Below are 19,975 nucleotides of genomic sequence, written 5' to 3'. Positions count from 1 at the left end.
AAATCTGTATTTATTGAATTTAAGACTATCTCAAAGGAGACGCAAACTATGTTCTGAAAACAAATAGTTTTAGAGTTGAACTCTGAAAGCATATATGGGTATGTGAGAGACAATGAATAGAAGTGGAAATATTACTTGTAGATGTGGGTGATATGTTTAAAATAAAATAACAGATTATATTGCAGCACAATCTTGTAAATATATTTATTTTGGAAAAATAGCTTTTTAAGGGAATACACCCACCCCACCCCCACACACACACCAGAATCAGCCTGTTATTTTGGTGGTCTAAGGCAAAAGAATCAGATAGTGTTTTCTTCAATTAATCTTTAAAAATAAAACCAATATTTTCATGAATTCTACTGATGCAGTAAATTTTATTTTTAAATAGGAAGAGAAAGAGTCCTTAGGGTCGTGTGGTTAATGATTTGGATTATAATATAGACATAAAATGTCCTTGACTTTCACTGTAATGCTAATCATTAGTCATTAGGTGTTTAAATCAGATGTTCAAGTTGAAAAGTATGTGAGCTATTTGTGTTCAAAAACATGGAATATAATAGTGGGTTGTCCATATGACCCCTTCAGTTATTTACTTACTTCAAGTGAAATGGAGACATTTCACTGGTTCTGACCAATTAAATATTTTATAATAATTATATATTGAACACTAAAAATGCCTTAAAATACCCATTTCTCGTCCCCGACTTGTCATCCAAGATGTAAAGTACAAGCAATATAGGGATATCTTTTAAAACACGGAGACCCTATTGTCCTTTTAGAATGGAAGATCTCTTACACAAAACTATGAAAGACATCATCTCTCATTCAAAAAAAGTTGTGTTATAAAACAAAGATATAATATGTAATCATTAAGATACGTAGTCTACTCTTAAGTAGATGTATTTTCACAGAATAATATTAAGCATTGATTAGCAAAATTAAGTTTACATCTTATGATATTTAAAATGACTTTTGCTTTTAAATTATTTTCCCAGCTTTAGAAGGAACGGTTTCAATTCCTCTACGATTTGCTCCCCTTGGGTCTGGAAGATACCCTTGTAAACTTTTGTTGTTATCAAGACATGATGTACGTGTGTATGTACTTGAAGGTATAGTAAATGAACAAGAACCAGAGGCTGAATTGTTGTTTAAAACACCAGCATTTGAGCCACTTACACAGAATATCCCAATAGTAAGTGAAAATTCACTTGTTGATGTCGTTATTGTCACAATTTACTGAAGATTCTGGCCAATTTATGTGTGTGTGTGTATATATATATATATATATATATATATATATATATATATATGTTTGTGTATGTGTGTATAATAACTCATCTGGAGAGTTACAAATTTATAATTGGATTTTGGATTAGAAATTATTTTTCTCATTATATCAGGGATTCTTCCTGATTATAAACTCAGCTATAACACAAGCATCATTCTATTGGATCTATTTGCTTAAAAACGTAACTGTGATATCCTTAACCTCTCACTAAATACCTAATAAAAATTATTTATCCTGGCTTCATCATGCTGAGATACAGATGATCAAATCACCACTCCAAATCCTATTGATTTTAACATATGGTTAAGATGGGTTGATAGGTACTAAGAAACCCCACTTTCCCCTATGAGACAAAGTGACAATATAGCACTTATGGTAACTTAATTTTTTTATGGTAACTTATGGGTAACATAATTTTAGGAGAATTTCTGTATTCAGAACAATAAAGTAAGTTTTGCTCTTTTTAACTACTATAAAGAACCCAGTGAGGCTGATGCAAATAAATCTGTTCTGATAAGATATATAGCATCTGTTATCTGAGAACTATCCCAGTTTCAATACCTTTTATTTTTCTTGATCAGTAATGAATCATATCACTCAGGATCATATTACTATGGTTAAATTGTGGACATTTGTCATAGATTATCATAAATTGATCTTCAGTAAACCAAACAAATTATGTTTTCTAGATTTTAAATAATGCCTAGATAAACCTATCATGCAGTATTTCTAATATTACTTAAAAATTTTGTGTAGTCTTGTTAGTCTTCACATTTTTTAAAATTGTTCTTCGCATTTTTTATTAGGTATTTTCTTTATTTACATTTCAAATGTTATTCCCTTTTCTGGTTTCCTTTCTGAAAATCCTCTATCCACTCCCCCAGCCCCCTGCTCACCAACCTAACCACACCCACTTCCTGACTCTGGCATTCCCCTACAATGGAGCATAGATCCTTCACAGGACCAAGTGTTTGTCCTCCCACTGATGACTGACTAGGCCATCCTCTGCTATATATGCAGCTGGAGACATGAGTCCCAACATGTGAACTCTTTGGTTTGTGGATTATGCCCTGGGAGCTCTGGGAGTACAAGTTAGTTCATATTGTTGTTTCTCCCATGGGGCTGCAAACCCCTTATGCTCCTTGGGACCTTTCTCTTGCTCCTTGACTGGGGACCTTGTGCTCAGTCCAGTGGTAGGATGCAAGAATCAACTCAACCTCTGCATTTGTCAGGCACTGGTGGAGCCTCTCAGAGGCAGCTCTATTAGGCTCCTTTCAGCAAGCAGTTGTTGGAATCCACAGTACTGTCTGTGTTTGGTGATTATAATTGGATGGATCCCAGGTTGGGTAGTCTCTGGATGATCATTCCTTCAGTCTCTGCTCCAAACATTGTCTCTTTAACTCCTTCCATGGGTATTTTGTTCCACCTTCTAAGAAGGATCCAAGAATTCACACTTTGGTCTTCCTTCTTCTTGAGTTGCATGTGGTTTGTGAATTGTATCTTGGTTATTCTGATCTTCTGGGCTAATAATCCACTTATCAGTGAGTGATACCATGTGTCTTCTTTTGTGATTGGGTTACCTCACTTAGGATGATATTATCTAGTTCCATGCATTGGCCTAGGAATTTCATAAATTCATTGTTTTTAATAGCTGAGTATACTCCATTATGAAAATTGTCTGTATCCATTCCTCTGTTGAGGAACATCTGGGTATTTTCCAGTTCCTTGCTATTATAAATAAGGCTGCAATAAACACAGTGGAGAATGTGTCCTTATTATAAGTTGGAGCATCTTTTGGGTATATGCCCAGGAGTTGTATTAGTGGGTCCTCAGGTAGTATTTTGTCCAATTTTCTGAGGAATCACTAAACTGATTTCCAGAGTGGTTGTACCAGTTTGCAATCCCACCAGCAATGGAGGAGTGTTCCTCTTTCTCCACATCCCTCTCTAGCATCTGCTGTCACCTGAGTTTTTGATCTTAGCCATTCTGACTGGTGTGAGGTGGAATCTCAGGGTTGTTTTGATTTGCATTTCCCTGATTACTAAGGATGTTGAACATTTCTTTAGGTGCTTTCAGCCATTGGGTATTCCTCCATTGAGAATTTTTTGTTTAGCTCTGTACCCTATTTTTTAATGGGGTTATTTGAATTTTTGGAGTTCAGATTCCTGAGCTCTTTGTATATATTGGGTATTAGCCCTCTATTGGATATAGTATTGTTAAAGATCTTTTCCCAATCTGTTGTTTGCCCTTTTGTTCTATTGACAGTGTCCTTTGCCTTACAGAATCTTTGTAATTTTTCTCAATTGTCGATTCTTGATCTTATAGCATAGAATTCAAGAAATTTTCCCCTGTGCCCATATGTTCGGGGCTCATCCCCACTTTTTCTTCTGTTAGATTCAGTGTATCTGGTTTTATGTGGAGGTCCTTGATCCACTTGGACTTGAGCTTTGTACAAGGAGATAAGTTCTTGGAGTTTTACAACTAGGTCTCACTATGTAGCTGGGGTTTGCCTTGAATTTATCAATAGATTCCAGACTACTATTGAACTACAGGATGCATACACTTAGGGCTTCCAGGTATTAGAGTTACAGATTAATTGTACCTTTTAATGACTTAAGAAGAATTAGTATCAATTTTACTTGCATCATCCTTCTAATATATGCATAACTCTTTCCATGTTTTAGAAAAATGATTCAAAGAAACTTTGGAAATTTCAAGTTAAAATAGAAGGAGAATGGTTTCATGGACCTCCAGTTTTACATGTTAGCCCTGGTGAAACTATCCAGTATCCTTTGACATTCAAACCGATTTTGGAATGTGAAATTATGGTATAATTATTGATTTTTTCATTATTAATATGTAAATGAGAAAATGTTTAGATAGCAGTCAATGTAGTTAATTAAAACTGTTTACTAACATTTGTATGTTCTATAAATTTGATAGTTTTGCTTAACATGTTTAACTTCCCATATTTATCATGACACTCACTATGCTGCTAATGAATATTTATATCCAAGTTATTTTCAGAAAGCATGCATAATGATATGAAATCATTGTTCCAAGTCACTAAGTCAACTGCTACATATGAAAATTTTTACTTAGCAACATTTCTTTGACAAGGTGCTAAGTACACATAATTGCTAGGTGTGAGAATGTGCATATATAATGTATAATTTCCAGAGAGAAGATAAAAATAAATACCATTTCACTAGTAGATTCTTTGATAAAATTAGTTTTATATGAGCTGGAAACTTCAATGACTAACATTTTTCATACAAGCTTTTTCTGTTATTCAAGAAGAATAAGATTAAAGAGATCGTTTAGTATTGAGTTATAACTGCTGACTAAATTATGACTGTAGAGCTTAAACTTGTCTTGTTTATTACAGGGTAAACTTACTTTACAAAATGAAGTAGATGGCATGGCACACATCATTGAAATAGATGGGATTGGGACAAAACCCGTTGCCTTGGACCACATCATTATAGACTGCAAAGTGGGAAATGTGACAGATAAGTCCATAATAGTGCCTAATTATACAAAAAGTCTCCTGACATTTAAGGTAAGACTTTTTTTTTTAGGAAGAAATACTTCCTTCTGTAAATACTTTGAATTTTATGAAATATGTTAATCATGTGAAATTTAAAAAAAAATCACCTAATGGGGTGAACCACACACAGGGATAATTATAATTCTACTTTTTCTTCTTCCAATAGCTACAGAGTTTAATTTTAATTCCTAATTATGGTTAGCATCAAGCAAGTTTTTGTTGTTGTTGTTCATACTTTTTTTTAACTGTTTTCATTTGTCTTATTTTAGTTTGTATGATATAGGTACTTGCCTTAACTTTCAGTTCTCCTTCCCTAGCCTGTCACATACTTTGACTGCTACCATACATAACTCTAAACAAGTTTTATACTTAAATTTTAGTGCATAATTATAAAACTCTTTTACATTTACTCATTAGTATCATGTATACTTTTCCTTGAAGAAACCATAAATGTTATTATAAGATAGTTTCAATAAATTGTAGGAGCAAAATTATTTTTTAGTATTTTGAAACAGAAGATTGTTTTATAGCCCATGCTAACCTCAAACTAGAGATCTTCCTGGTTTAATCTCCTAAATTCAGAAGTTACAGTAATTCGCCATTTGCTGATGAGAGAGGCATAAGTCATTGGTGAAAATCTGTGCTTAGTATGCTTGAGACTGAGTTTAGTCTTCTGCACCAAAAATAGAAATAAAAATCCAAGTATTACTCTTATTTTTTGATCTACCAACGTTTTTCTTCTTTTAAATTTTTCTTACAAGCATAGTAAATTTGATTATGGTCTCCTTAAACCTTTTCCATATTTACAACATAGTTCTTCTCAATTACTTGTGTAGTTAGTCCATGTTTCTCTAGAAAGCACTGGTTTCTGCATTAGTGATATACCACTTATCAATAGATACAAAAAGGATTTCAAGGGTAGCCTCTAGAGATTTGGATTACTTTGACCGTGAGGTACAGCCCAGTTCAACTCTTCCATCTGAAGGTTTGTAAAACATACCTCATTCATTTCTGGAACATTTCTATATCACCACACCCATTTAGACCTCATTGTCAAGAGTAGATTTCTGATTTTTCTAGAATCTTGTTTTGCAAAATGAATACATTTTTGAAAGGTGTTACTTTTTATCCCTGGATGATCTTGAACTCACAGTGATCCTCTTTCCTCAGTTTTACAAATTTGAGATTGCATGTGTGTGTCACCACACTCAGCTATCTGGAACTTTTTCAACTGTGGGTACTTTTTTGTAAGAGCAAGTGTTATTGGTGATGTTGGTGTTTTTGTTGCTGTTGTTTGGTTTGTTTTTCCATATTTTAAAATTTATTCTTCTGTCATATATTTCATCTCAACTGCAGTTTCCCATCCTTTTATTCCTGCAAGTCCCTCCCCTACCTTCTCTCTGCTAGATTCACTTCTCTTCTATTTCCTTTGAGAAAAGAGCAGGCCTCCCAGGAATATCGACTGAACACTGCAAACTGTGTTACAAATAATGTAGGCATTTACCATCATATAAAGGCTGGATATGGCAACCCAGGATGAGGGAAAGAGACACAAGAGAAAGCAAAAAAGTCAGAGGCTTCCCTCACTCCCACTATTAAGAGTCCCACAAGAACACCAAGCTACACTAACATAACATATATGCAGAAGACCTAGTGCAGACCCATGCAAGTTTCAGTCTATGTGGGCTTCTATGAGCCCTGCTTACTTGAGCCTGTGGGCTGGGTTCTCCTGGTGTCCTCTACCCTTGTAGCTTCTCCAACCCTTAATCTTTTTCTTTGAGTTCCCTGAGCTCCACCTATTGTTTGGCTGTGGGGCTCTCCATCTATTCCCATCAATTGCTGGATGAAACCTCTCAGAAAATGATGGAACTTGGCACTGATCAATGAATAGAGAAGAGTATCATTAGGTTTCATTTTATTGAATTTTTTTTGCCAGTCATGCTTGGTTCAACCCTGATTTTTGGGATATCTGGACACGGTTCCTGGTCATCCAGGCAGTGTCAGGCATGGGATCCCTCTTGTGGCATAGGCATCAGGTTGGCCAATAGGTCATTGGTTGTCCAATCCCACAACTTCTGTGCCACCATTACCCCAACATATCTTGCAGGCAGGGAAATTTGTAAGTTGAAGGTTTTGTGGCTAGGTTGGTGTCCCAGTCCCAACACTAGAAGCCTTGCTGGTTATGTAAGATGGCCAGTTCAGGTTTTATAATTCCCCATTACTACAAGTCTTCTCTAGGTTCACCCTCATAGATTCTAGGGAGTTTCCATTGCATCATGTTCTAAGATCACCCTCAAAATGCCCAGTTAATTCCAGTTGTCTTTCACAATACTCTCAGTTCATTACCCCCCTACCCCCTGCCTGAAATTGTTATTTGACCAGTGTGTTCCTCAAAAGAAGATTCATCCATTAACCCTACATACATATGTTCATTATCAGAGCAGATGACAGAAATAAGCAAACTCCTTGAACTTACCCTTTGCTTCTTTTAAACCTCAGGAAAATATACATTGATTTACTTCTTTCTGGATTTCAGAGAATAATCTTTGCATTATATATTATAAGTTAAATTTTCTTACCATTCCTAAAACTCTTCAATGTCATCTCTCAACTTCAGTATGAACTCTGTAGTACCTGATGTGGTATTTACTTACCACATGTCATTGTCCTGTTTATTATTCTTCACCATATAAGTGTAATAGATTCATTTTCTCTCCTCCCTTTCTCTCCCTTCCCACTGCTACCCACCTTTCCTACCCTCCCTTTATGATTTATCTCCCTTCTTCTCAATTTCTCCCATCCAAGGAAGGATTTGTGTCTGCTAGTCAGATGCACCCTGTCATCTTAGGGACAATGTTTTGTACCCATGTTTTTGTTCATAGCATGCACCATAACATTGAGACATCGAAAACATAACAGTGTTTAAAATATCTTTGTTTTAGAAACAAATGGAAACATAAAGGGTAGCATTAAAACAGGGGCAGAGAGAATTAAGTTCAGTCAGACATGGAAGCCAATAAATTTTTTAGTACTCTCCACTTTCAGAATTTATTACCAAGTAGGAACTTGTCAAGAGTTTTGTAAAAGCATTTTTCTTAAAAGCTCCCATTACCCTACATTGCTTATTCACTTCATTTTGTTGCCATAACAGAAATGATACCTATGTTGTTATTTAAATTTTACCTTACAGAAGAATACACTTTAAAAAATTAAAATCAATGATTTTTCTTTCATAACTGTGCTTGTGTAATTAAATGTAAATTATTCTCGCGTGTAAGTATAATGGATGACTCCATTGTTAACATTTTACACAGATAATTCTGAAATAACACTCTATACATATCCAGAAATTAGAGTGGTGGATTATTTTGTAGTTCTAATTTTAACTTTAATAGTTATAGATATTTACTTGGAACAATGCACCTGGACTCAGCTTGGCTAATCCTATTTTCTGTTGTTAATGGCAACATCAAAATCATCATAGTCAAGAACTATCTTACAGCCATCACAACAGTATTCACATCAGTCGTCACCTTATATTTGCAGTCTTAATTATCAATTATACCACAAAAGAAGGAAGACAAGTGGACAAGAACAAAACTATCCATCTGACTCACACCTGCCTAAAGCTGAAAATTACTCCTGACATTGAGGGAAACAGTAGTACTCCTTGGGTTGCACCATGCATTTGCATTGTGTTTTCTGTCACACTTCTGTTCTCTAATTTCAGGGAATATTTTCTTGTTCTGTAATATGTAATTTTATTCAAGGTGATCAGTGTGATTCCCTCTCCCTCTTTCTCACTCTCCTTTCTCCTTCCCTCCATTCTTCCTTTCTCTCTTTTCTCCCTCCCTTTCCCTCTTTCTTCCTCCCTTTTTCTGCTATGCTCTTTCCTTTCTTTCTACTACCCTTTCTTTCTGTTTCCCTACCCTTCTCCATTTTTGTTGGTTAATTTTCTTTAGCCTAAACACATTCTTTTAAAATATCCATAACCAAAGACAATCCCATTTTTATTAAAGTGTTTTATAACTATTTAATATAATTTTCTAAATCCTTTCTTCCTTAAAATCTATAATGAACTATAAGTATACCTGAAACAAATGAGTATACATTTGAGGAAAACTGTAATAGCTGTTTAGGATAAAGACTGATACCATTTTGAAAACCTGGCCATTTTCTATTTTGCTTTGCAAAATTCTGCATCTGTAGGAATTTTGAATAATAGAAACCTTTCAAACAAGTGGATATGCATATTTGATATGGATCTGTATTTTTCTTTTTTTCCTTTATTTTATTTATTTTATTTTATTTCTTTATTAGATGTTTTCTTTATTTACATTTCAAATGCTATCCTGAAAGTTCCCTATACCCTCCGCCCCTGCTCCCCCACCTTTCTAAATATCCTGGCAATATCCACAACCATCTTCTTTTTGTTATTTAACCTGTTTAAAAGTTTTGTTTTGAAAGAAAGATCCTGCTCTAAGGACATATGTCAAAAGTACTCAATAATTTATTAGAGCATGCACTGTAAGTAGGAACCAACGAAAGTTTAATTGTAACCTTTATAAGATCTGGAGTGTAAAACGATTTTATGGGATATTAAAAGATATTATCTATCTTTTGGGATCAAGCAAATCACTTTTATGTGTAGAAGTTTGGGTGATGCCAAATAAAGATGTGATAAGTTTGAATTTTTCACCTAAGGTGTACAGTGAACCTGTGTCTGAATAAGGCAGAATTTTAAGCTGCCTAAATACTAGGAATATGCTTATGTAATTATCCTTGGCAGAAGGCTGATTTGTTGTTGTTGTTGTTGTTCAAGGTATTAAAAAGCATAAGCCAAATCATTGCTGACCAGTATCTGATTAGGAATTGATCCGATCACATTAATTTCATTGAATTCAGGCATTATACACTTAATCCATAGAAGTCACTAAACCAGCAAAACCAGAAGAAACAAAAATATGAACAACAAAACTGCATATAGTGATCTGATCCTCCTACAGGACTGCCCATCTCCTCAGCATCTTTCAGCCTTCCTAATTAAACAACAGGGGTCAGCTGCTTCTGTCTATTGGTTGGGTGCAAATATCTGCTATTCTTAGAAGGAATTTATGTCAGATTAGTAAACTAAATAACTCTTTTCTTAGATTTTTCCTTTTCTAAAATAATACAATTTTCTGACTTCCTTTTCAATGAAAACTCTATAGATTTAATAAATTAAATTATAATATATATTTTAATCAGCTGATGACTCTAACTCATATAATATGATATAATAGTATAACATGATAGAAAAAGAAACTTTTTCATCTTGATATTATATAATTTTTATTTTCTAATCTACTCTTCCAGGTAACTTCAGATCTCTCCATAGTGTGGGGAAATTCCCTTATCACCATAGAACCTGACAACTCAGTTCCATATACTCTCCATATATGTCCTTGGAAACGTGGCACATTCAAAGGTATTAAGTCCTTAATAAAAATTTATTATTAATTACTTTTCTAAGTGTGAAATATGGTAATAATAAATAGAACTATAAGTTATTGTTCTCATTTTGAATAAATGATATGGCGAAAAGCTTACTTGGTCATTATCCTCTTTATACCAATAAATAGAGCTTCTGGGCTAATATCCGCTTATCAGTGAGTGCATATCTAGTGACTTCTTTTGTGATTGGGTTACCTCACTAAGGATGATATCCTCCAGATACATCCATTTGCCCAAGAACTTCATAAATTCATTGTTTTTAATAGCTGAGTAGTACTCCATTGTGTAAATGTACCACAGTTTCTGTATCCATTCCTCTATTGAGGGACATCTGGGTTCTTTCCAGCTTCTGGCTATTATAAATAAGGCTGCTATGAACATAGTGGAGCATGTGTCCTTATTACCAGTTGGAACATCTTCTGGGTATATGCCCAGAAGAGGTATTGCTGGGTCCTCCGGTAGTACTATGTCCAATTTTCTGAGGAACCGCCAGGCTGATTTCCAGAGTGGTTGTACAAGCTTACAATCCCACCAGCAATGGAGGAGTGGTGTATGATGTGTGTGTGTGGGGGGGGGGGTGCATGCATACGTATGGAAAAAGAGAGAAAGAGAGATAAGAGATAGAAATTAAAAGAGGACACCTATAGTTTCTACTTTTGTTTTGAAGAACTGCAATGCAAATCTATTTAATCATGCAGTCAGGATGTATTGTATGAGAGAAGAATAAAGAAAAGATGAAAAATACCTTCTTGGTATGCCTCTATGCACATTTCCTTGGGAATTTTGCATCTTTGGATCCATCTTTCCTCCCCCTGCTTCTATGAGGGTGCTCCACCACCCACCCACTCACTTCGAATCCCAGCCCTCTCATTCCCCTATACTGGGACATCTAGCCTTCACAGGACCAAGGACCTCTCCTGCCATTGATGCCCAACATGGGTCCCTTCATGTGTACTTTTTGGTTGGTGGTTTAATTCCTGAAAGCTCTGGGGCATCTGATAGGTTGATATTGTTGTTCTTCCTATGGCGTTGCAAACCCCTTTAGTTCCTTCAGTTCTTTCTCTAACTCCTCCATTGGGGACCCCATGCTCAGTCCAATGGTTGTCTGCAGGCATCTGTCTCTGTATTTGTCAGGCTCTGGCAGAGCCTCTTAGGAGACAACTATATCAGGCTCCTTACATTTTAAATTTGTTTCATTTAAATTTTGGGCAATGGAATACTACTCACATTTACATAGTATAGTTGCACATGTTATACTTCTTGATTTTTTTTTTTTTTAACCACGGATGTAATAAAGCTCATTTAGAGGGTATAGGGGACATTCAGGATAGCATTTGAAATGTAAATGAAGAAAATATCTAATAAAATAAGTTAAAAAAAGAAATGTATTTAAGAGTAAACATTCCAGGATAGTGTGTGTATTTGTGTGTGTGTGTGTGTGTGTGTGTGTGTTACTTTAGTTTTATCTTTTAATCTTAAGATAAGAACACTCCCTACAAAGAATATATTTAGCTTGAGAGAGTATTCTTTTAATTACAATATCCATAAGAGGCTTATTTAATTTTTATTTTATAAAATCATTTAAAGTATTTCTTTGTTAAATATCAAGAATTTCCTTAATGGTAAGAATTCTTCGAGACATGTCATTCTTGTAGAATTTTAAGCAAACTACTTCTTAAAAGCCTTATTAAACCACACTTTGAGTTTTGGCATTTAAATAAAGTTGAACTCTTTGTGGTCTTTACAATACATTAGCAGTTGAAGATGGTTTCATATAAAATGTGGTTTCCCTTTGGTATGTTAGAAAATATATCTTAGAAAAAAATCTAATATGTTCTCAAATGCAATTTAAATACCAAAGTTTGTATATATCTTATTTAGTTTGAAATGTAAAACAGACTTAGAATCTTTTNCCTGCCATTATTTAGTTGCTAGAAGCTGCATATCATCCATTCTTCTAGAAATGAATGTGTAATTATGGATATCCTTTAAATAGTACACACAAGATATAATAATAGGTTCTGAGTTGGAATACTTACGTGGAAAGTGAAAATCTAGGTTAATAATTTAAATTACTGTGGAAGAAACAAACTGAGACAATTATTAAATTCAACTAATATATGTGGTGATCTCAAGGATTATGGTGGGTCATGTAGTCTAATTTCTTATTTTAAAAGCCAGAAATTTTTATGGACATAATAATTATTTGTAAGGCAAATAAGAATAATATTTCCATGTCTCCATGATATTATTATGCATGAAAAGATTATTTAAAAACATGAAGAAATGCAGTAAATTGGTGGCATTTGTTTTAATAATAGCACATATATTCATTCAAATAAAGAATGAACTAACAGTAGAAGGGGAGATAGGCTGATAATTATGAATTTCCCAGTTCTTCCCAAATCTTGATCTTCTGTCTTTCACAGTGGAAGAAACAATGAATGCTCTACTGATGATAGAAAAATGTTGCATGTAACAAATATTGAAAACCCATCAAAAGCATAATACTGCTTACAAGAACCCATGAACTACTCCTCTGCTTTAATAGTATAGCATTAAGCCCAGAAAAAAAGTTTTCCATTTCAAACATTGTGCTGTAGGACTCAGAGTTACAAAATAATCTTTTAATCCCAGCACTCGGGAGGCTGAGGCAGGCAGATTTCTGAGTTCGAGGCCAGCCTGGTCTACAAAGTGAGTTCCAGGACAGCCAGGACTATACAGAGAAACCCTGTCTCAAAAAAAAATTACCAATTTATCATTTTGATATAGTAAACATATACATGATGACTTTTATATTTTAAAATATAATTATTTTATCCCCAGTTTTTAATATTACTACTGATTTTGAATGAATCCAATTTAATATAGCAAAATTAAAATGGATGTTTTTGATAGTAACATTATTATGACAAAGTATGAAATATTATTATACATATTAAATGTTCACATAAAAGATTAAACCTAGAATACTATGCTACTTCTAATAATAAGTAGAAATATTATATATCTGAGGAAGAAAATAGGTAAGTATAATCATTTAGGATCACTAAGTTACTGAAAACTATTTCAGGCTGACTACTAGCCAATTTTTCTTATTACAGCAAATCTTTTGAAAAACAAGTACTAAGAATTTGATACTGTTTCCTATAATGTCCACGAAATTTTTCTATAGCCACTTCATCTTTAACTCTAGTACTACCATTTAGAATTTATGTTTGGTATGTTCGTTGTAGTAACTCTGATGCTTGAGACTAGCCATTTGAGAAACTCCTTGCTGGTTAGTTCACATCCTTTAACCACATTTTGCAGGTGCAATTATGTTTTCCGTTAAGAGCAGAGATGAGGAAGAGTCTCAGGAAGACACAGATACAGAGAAAGACTCCTCTTCTCAGGAAACGCCATCAGATCCATCTACCATTATTTTTGAGGAATACTCAGGTAAACTTATGCGAGTGTATTGAGTTATTGCACTGTAGATCATAATTCTAATCATCATTTCCCTTTAAATTAAATATTCACTTTAATGCATAATATCTTTCTCAATCTGTGTTGTCTATGATTATTTCAATTTCAATTTTATGTAGATTATTATCTGAAATTCTGCTGCCATAAAATAACAAGATTGTCATATCTTACCATGAAGTTTTCTGTTATTAAATGAAGAATATATACTATATTTCTTATAAGATATTAGTGAATATATTATCAATATTATAAGTTTTTCATATTTAAAATAAGATATGATAGTCTTATATCAAACTAATTTAATTATATTGTATTTTTCCTATAAAGCTTAAATATATATATAATATGTTGTAAAAGAGAAATGTGATAGTAGAGAATTGGAATACTCAGAGTGTACATCCTGGAAAATGAGTTGTGTGAATATCAGAGTCGTAAGAGGGTATTAGAGAGGCGAGGATCCAAAGATGCAAAATTCCCAAGGAAATGTGCATAGAGGCATACCAAGAAGATATTTTTTCATCTTTTCTTTATTCTTCTCTCATACAATACATCCTGACTGCATGATTAAATAGATTTGTATTTCAGTTCTTCAAAACAAAAGTAGAAACTATAGGTGTCCTCTTTTAATTTCTATCTCTCATCTCTCTCTCTCTCTCTCTTTTTCCATACGTATGCATGCACACACACCCCCACACACACCCACACACACACATCATACACCACAACCCCATACACCCACATGTAACTGGTACAATTACACTTTTTGTTAAAAGCAGAGATAAGATACAAATTTGGAGAAATATGGTTCATTCTCCTCTTCTGTCTCTTTCCCTCTCTGTCTCTCTCTAGTTTGTTCTCTCTGTGTGCATATGTATGTATGTGTATGAAAAATATGAGCCTGTCTAAGTGTGGTAGCACATGCATTTAACCTCCAGTACTTGGGGAACAGAATCAGGCAGATCTTGTTTGAAGCCAACCTGATCTACATAGAAAGTTCTAGGCCAGCCAAAATAAATAAATAAATAAATAAATAAATAAATAAATAAATAAATAAATAAATAAATAAATAGTTAACTTTTCTGGACTTACTCTATTTCTTCCACTCACTAATTTATACTTCTAAATGTGTCTTAGATCAATTCATTTTTATATATTATATGCTAGCTAGTGCAAAGAAAAACAAAATAGAAAAGGAAAGAGAATTTGAAAATGTGTTTATGAATATCAATACTTCTGAGCCCCATATTAAGAAGTACATGTTCGATGTTGGTTCATCAGTTTTACTGTGCTTTGTTTTGTTTCAGAGGAAAAGGTTAAAGCTCTAAAAATCTGGTATCGTCTTGAAATCCGTAGTTCTCCTGGACCTCCTGTAGATATAATTGAACTTCATTGTATTGCTCTGGTAAGAGCCCAGTAAATGTTCATAAACTGTCATTTGGCACATATAGCAGTTATACACTAAGGATTTATCCTTACAACACATATTTCAGAGGAATATACTGATATTAGTCTATCAATATAGTCTTTAAATGCCTTGGGAAAATAGCTTTTAAACATATTTCAAATTAATTTCATAAAACATGGCAAGCCAGAGCTTGCATATTTAATGTGTAGTTCTTAAAATGTGAAGAGGTCAAATACATTATTTTCTTTTAATTTTATTACAGTTGTATGTGATTTTATTTGTGTGTCTACTACAGAATTGAGAAGAAAACTTGTAAAGTGTCACTTTTCTTTTTCAATATGGGTCTTGGCAATTGAGCACAGGTATTGTCGGGCTTGTCAAGCACTTTGGCTGTCTTGCTGGCACAGAATGATTTTTAAGAAATAAAATGGATTTGGTGATTGTATATGGGATGGATCCCGAGGTGGGTCAGTGTCTGGATGGTCATTTTTTCAGTCTCTGCTCCACACTTTATAACTCCTTCCATGGATATTTTGTTCTCCCCTTACAAGAAGGTTCCAGGTAGCCACATTTTGATCTTCCTTCTTGAGTTTCATGTGCTTTCTGACAGGAGCCTAATATAGCTGTCTCCTGAGAGGCTCTGCCAGTGCCTGACAAATACAGAAGTGGATGCTCACAGTCATCCATTGGACTGAGCATAGTGTCCCCAATGAAGGAGCTAGAGAAAGGACTGAAGGAGCTGAAGGAGTTTGCAGCCCCATAGGAGGAACAGCAATATGAACTAACCAGTACCCCAGAGCTCCCTTGGACTAAACCACTAATCAAAGAAAACACAGGGTGGGACTCATGTCTGTAGCTGCATATGTAGCAGAGGATGGCCTAGTCAGTCAGGTCATCAATGGGAGGAGAGGCCCTTGGTCCTGTGAAGACTCTATACCCCAGTGTGGGAGAATGCCAGGGCCAGGAAGTGGGAGTGGGTGGGTTGGGGAGCAGGGGGAGTGGGGAGAGGATAGGGGATTTTTGGAGGGAAAACCAGGAAAGGGGATAACATTTGAAATGTAAATAAAGAAAATATCTAATAAAAAAAGAAATCAAATATAATAATAAAACAGTACCAGAAAGCATAAGATAGATTAAGAAACTAGTGTCTGTTGTTTAGTTTGTTTCTTCTTGATTTGGTAGGGTTTTTTTCTTTGTTTTTACGTCTTAGAGACTGTGTATCATGCTCTTCAACTAACATTGTGAGACCTATCTGACTAGTAGACGAGGTTAAATGAGCAAGCCCAAGTGCTTTCCTTCAATTTTTTTTTCTCTTCAGCTCTAGGTAGAATTGGTAGACCACTGTGTAGTTTATTGTAGTTGATCATATTTGTGTCCTTGACATACAACTGTCCTGTGTTTTTTTCATTTGACTCCTGGAAACCTCTTTAACTGCTAAGTTCTGTAGTAGACTTATAAACTTCGTCAGGTTGCTTATAAAAGCAGTAAAATGTGGCATCATTCCATTGCTGAATTATTTCTTTAAGAAATAATCGGAACTAGACCTCATGGTAATAATGCTACTGGTAAAAAACTTATCTTAGTTATGTTAGGTCTTTCTATAGTGCCTGCCATTAAAGCTGCTTTTTATCTAGTATTGTTTGTCAAGATTAATTGGGGATAACATTATGAGATTAAAATTTATTTAATGAAGATATATCTAGTATTGTATCTGGAAAGGAAAAAAATAACACAAATGGCCTTAAATAATACTGTTTTTTTTTCTGTTTGCTTTCTTAGAGAAATGAATATTTTGACTACAAATTTGATCATATCATTTTTTTTTCCTTTCATAATCTTAGGAGACAACATGCATTGAAATTCCTATTTCCAATTCAAAAAATAAAACTGTTTTTTTGGATGTGAAATTAACATGTTCTGCCTTTAGTGGACCAGTAGAGGTGACATTGCGTCCATTGGAAAGAGTGAACTATATTGTATGGTATTCTCCAGCAACCACGGGCTATAAAGAAGAAAGGTGTGTTTGGGGCTTGGATTGTAATTTGTTGTTGAGCCTTTGAAGATAGAGCTTTAAAATCATTGCTTTACATATCTTGTTACTATTCTCTGATAAGAACTAATTAACAATTATTTTTGTTTGCTTTAATGCAAAATTACTACTCACTGAAGTACGAAATTAAAACATTCCAGCATTTCCTATTTTGCTTTTTATTACTCAAAATTTCCTTAGTCCAACAACTGAGCTGAGAATAGGTCAGGAGAACTAGGGTTTTAACTCTTACTTTTCTTGATAAAAATTCAACTCTCCTTTTGAGTAATTAGCTATAAATCATTTGCTTGCAAGGCATAGACAAAGTTAAATTTTAAATATTATCTTCTGAAAACATACACATGCACACACATATACACACTTGTAAATATTAGAAGTCTCTTAGTGAGTGTGTTATCTCATAGAATGATGACTGTGGAAATGATTGCTTCTCACAAAATATAGAAATAACTATAATTTTAATTAAGGGATACTAAAATGATACATATTTTAAACCTTAACAAATAAAATCTATAATAGTGTAAATTGGGAAAAGAATAGCTTATTCCACTAACATGGTAGGTTGCATTTGTAATCAGGAGTCAGAGGAATCTTTGAGTAACAGGCAAGCACGTACTATATAGTGAGTTCTACGCCATCTTGAACTAAAATGAGGCCCTATCACAAAGTATATTAAAAAGAAGAGCCAGAGGAAGAGGAACAGGGTAATTAAAAAAAGAAGAGAAGAGGAGAATGTTATTTAAAAATCTTGTAACACATCACCATTAGAAATGTTGGCTTCTTTCATTTTTCTAATGTGACCCTAGGCTTTACAAGTACTAATTAAAACTTCGTTTTTCTTTATTTGTATGTATTAGAAGGCATACTATTGGCTTCTTATCATTACTTGCTTATTCTAGTATTAACTTGGTATGTATTTTATATTCATAAAATTCTTATAGAAAAAGTAAGGCTTATTGACTCATCGATTTTTATAAAAACTAAAATTCAAATACAAAAAGTCAAGTGATTTGATCAAAGTTATATAAATACAATACAATAAAGCTGAGATATCAACCCAGTGATACATTTGTAATTTCACCAACACCATCTTCTGAAAGGGGAGTACATGTTGATTATGAAAGTATTCTTTAAAACTACATATTTATAATGACCTTCAAAAGAATGAGTGCATGCATTTACTTCAACAAAGTATATTTGATTGAACTAAACTATAAACACGGATTTTTTTTAATAATAAAGTTGTTTTAATAAGTGGATTATATTAACCAAGTGGGTTCAATAATAAGCAAGCTAATTACAGGGGATTCAAATGTCTCGATGAAAGTAATCAGCTTCCAATAATCAAACCCATAAACACGGATTTTTTAAACATTGACATTTAAAGTACTTCTGGAAATCAATTTCTATTCACTCAATAAACATTTTTTAAAAAATCTATATTAATAACAGTATTCCATTTCATTAATGAAGTAATCTTCCCACCAAAAATTTAAAAAAAAATTACAAATGCATTCTTGGTAAGACTAGATTATATAATCCAATAGTGATTAAGTGGTCTACTTGAAGTCAGATATTTTTGCCGTTTTATATTTTGATCTTCCACATTTATTATACAAACTAAAACAGCTAACAAGATTTTCAAATTTTCTCCAAAACAGCATTATTTTCCAACCTGAAATGGGTGAAGAATTCTGGTATTTACTTAAATTAACAACTGAACTTCCAATACCAAGGGAAATACCAGAAATGCAGTGTGATCTTGGAAAGTAAGTTCTGTTTAGTAATTTTGTTGTAGAAAAATAGAAAAACACTGTTTTAAAGCATTTAATAACCCTTTAAAATACAAAATAAATACATTTCTAATGTGAAATCTATCAAAAGAAACACATTGGGGTGTGGTTAAGAGTTCACTACAGTGCCCTTACCTGGAATCAATGGGAGGGGAAGCTGTTGGTCCCGTGAGGGCTTGATGACCCAGCATTGAGGAATGCCAGGGTGGGGAGGCAGGAGTGGGTGGGTGTGTGGGAGAACACCCTCATAGAAGCATGGGGAGGTGGGAAAAGGTTAGGGAGTTTTCATATGGGAAAACCGGGAAAGAGGATAACATTTGAAATGTAAATAAATAAACAATAAATTAAAAAAAAAAAGAGTTCCCTACAAAACATGCTTTCAAAGGAGGCAAAGGGACAACTGCAGTACAGAGCAAGCTCCCATATTAAGACCCACAAAATAAAATGGAATAGGAAGTAAAATAGAAGAAAGCTGGACCAGATAAACTATAGTCAGTGGAATCTAACAGGGAGTAAGTCTGAACCATGCTTAGCCCATTCCCAGTAGAGACTGGAGGAAATGGAACATGTTCTTATACACATAGGATTTCAGCTGTGGAACAAGTTGGGTTCAGGGTAAAAGAGAGGTCTGGTTGAAGTTTTGCTTCCTCAAAACAGAGGGTATGCCGCACGCAACTATGGAAAGTTAGGCCACTTGGCTAACACTATGTTCCCTTGACATACCACATTCACACCCAGTCAAGATCCTATGCTGTATCTGACAACAACTTTGTTTCTGGTAAACAAGAATATACAGCCTATAATTAACTTTAAGAATATATATTCTACAATGAATTTATGAAATTCTTGGGCAAATGGATGTATCTGGAGGATATCATCCTTAGTGAGGTAACCCAATCACAAAAGAAGTCACTAGATATGCACT

General features: G+C 34.0%; 1 protein-coding gene across 1 annotated transcript in view; it reads left to right on the top strand.

The window, feature by feature from the left end:
* Cfap47 (cilia and flagella associated protein 47) overlaps positions 1-19,975 on the top strand; it is a 210,187-nt gene that overhangs the window by 143,739 nt on the left and 46,473 nt on the right. Inside the window, exons 47-54 of the mRNA XM_021188546.2 lie at positions 999-1,195; positions 3,976-4,119; positions 4,680-4,853; positions 10,197-10,308; positions 13,647-13,775; positions 15,107-15,204; positions 17,049-17,224; positions 18,919-19,026. Coding sequence (XP_021044205.2) covers positions 999-1,195; positions 3,976-4,119; positions 4,680-4,853; positions 10,197-10,308; positions 13,647-13,775; positions 15,107-15,204; positions 17,049-17,224; positions 18,919-19,026 — 1,138 coding nt within the window. The remainder of the gene's footprint in view (positions 1-998; positions 1,196-3,975; positions 4,120-4,679; positions 4,854-10,196; positions 10,309-13,646; positions 13,776-15,106; positions 15,205-17,048; positions 17,225-18,918; positions 19,027-19,975) is intronic.

The sequence above is a fragment of the Mus pahari genome, chromosome X (assembly GCF_900095145.1).
Source record: "Mus pahari chromosome X, PAHARI_EIJ_v1.1, whole genome shotgun sequence".
NCBI classification, from domain to species: domain Eukaryota; kingdom Metazoa; phylum Chordata; class Mammalia; order Rodentia; family Muridae; genus Mus; species Mus pahari.
Note: the sequence above shows the minus strand (reverse complement) of the source record. Positions and strands in the feature narration are given on the sequence as shown.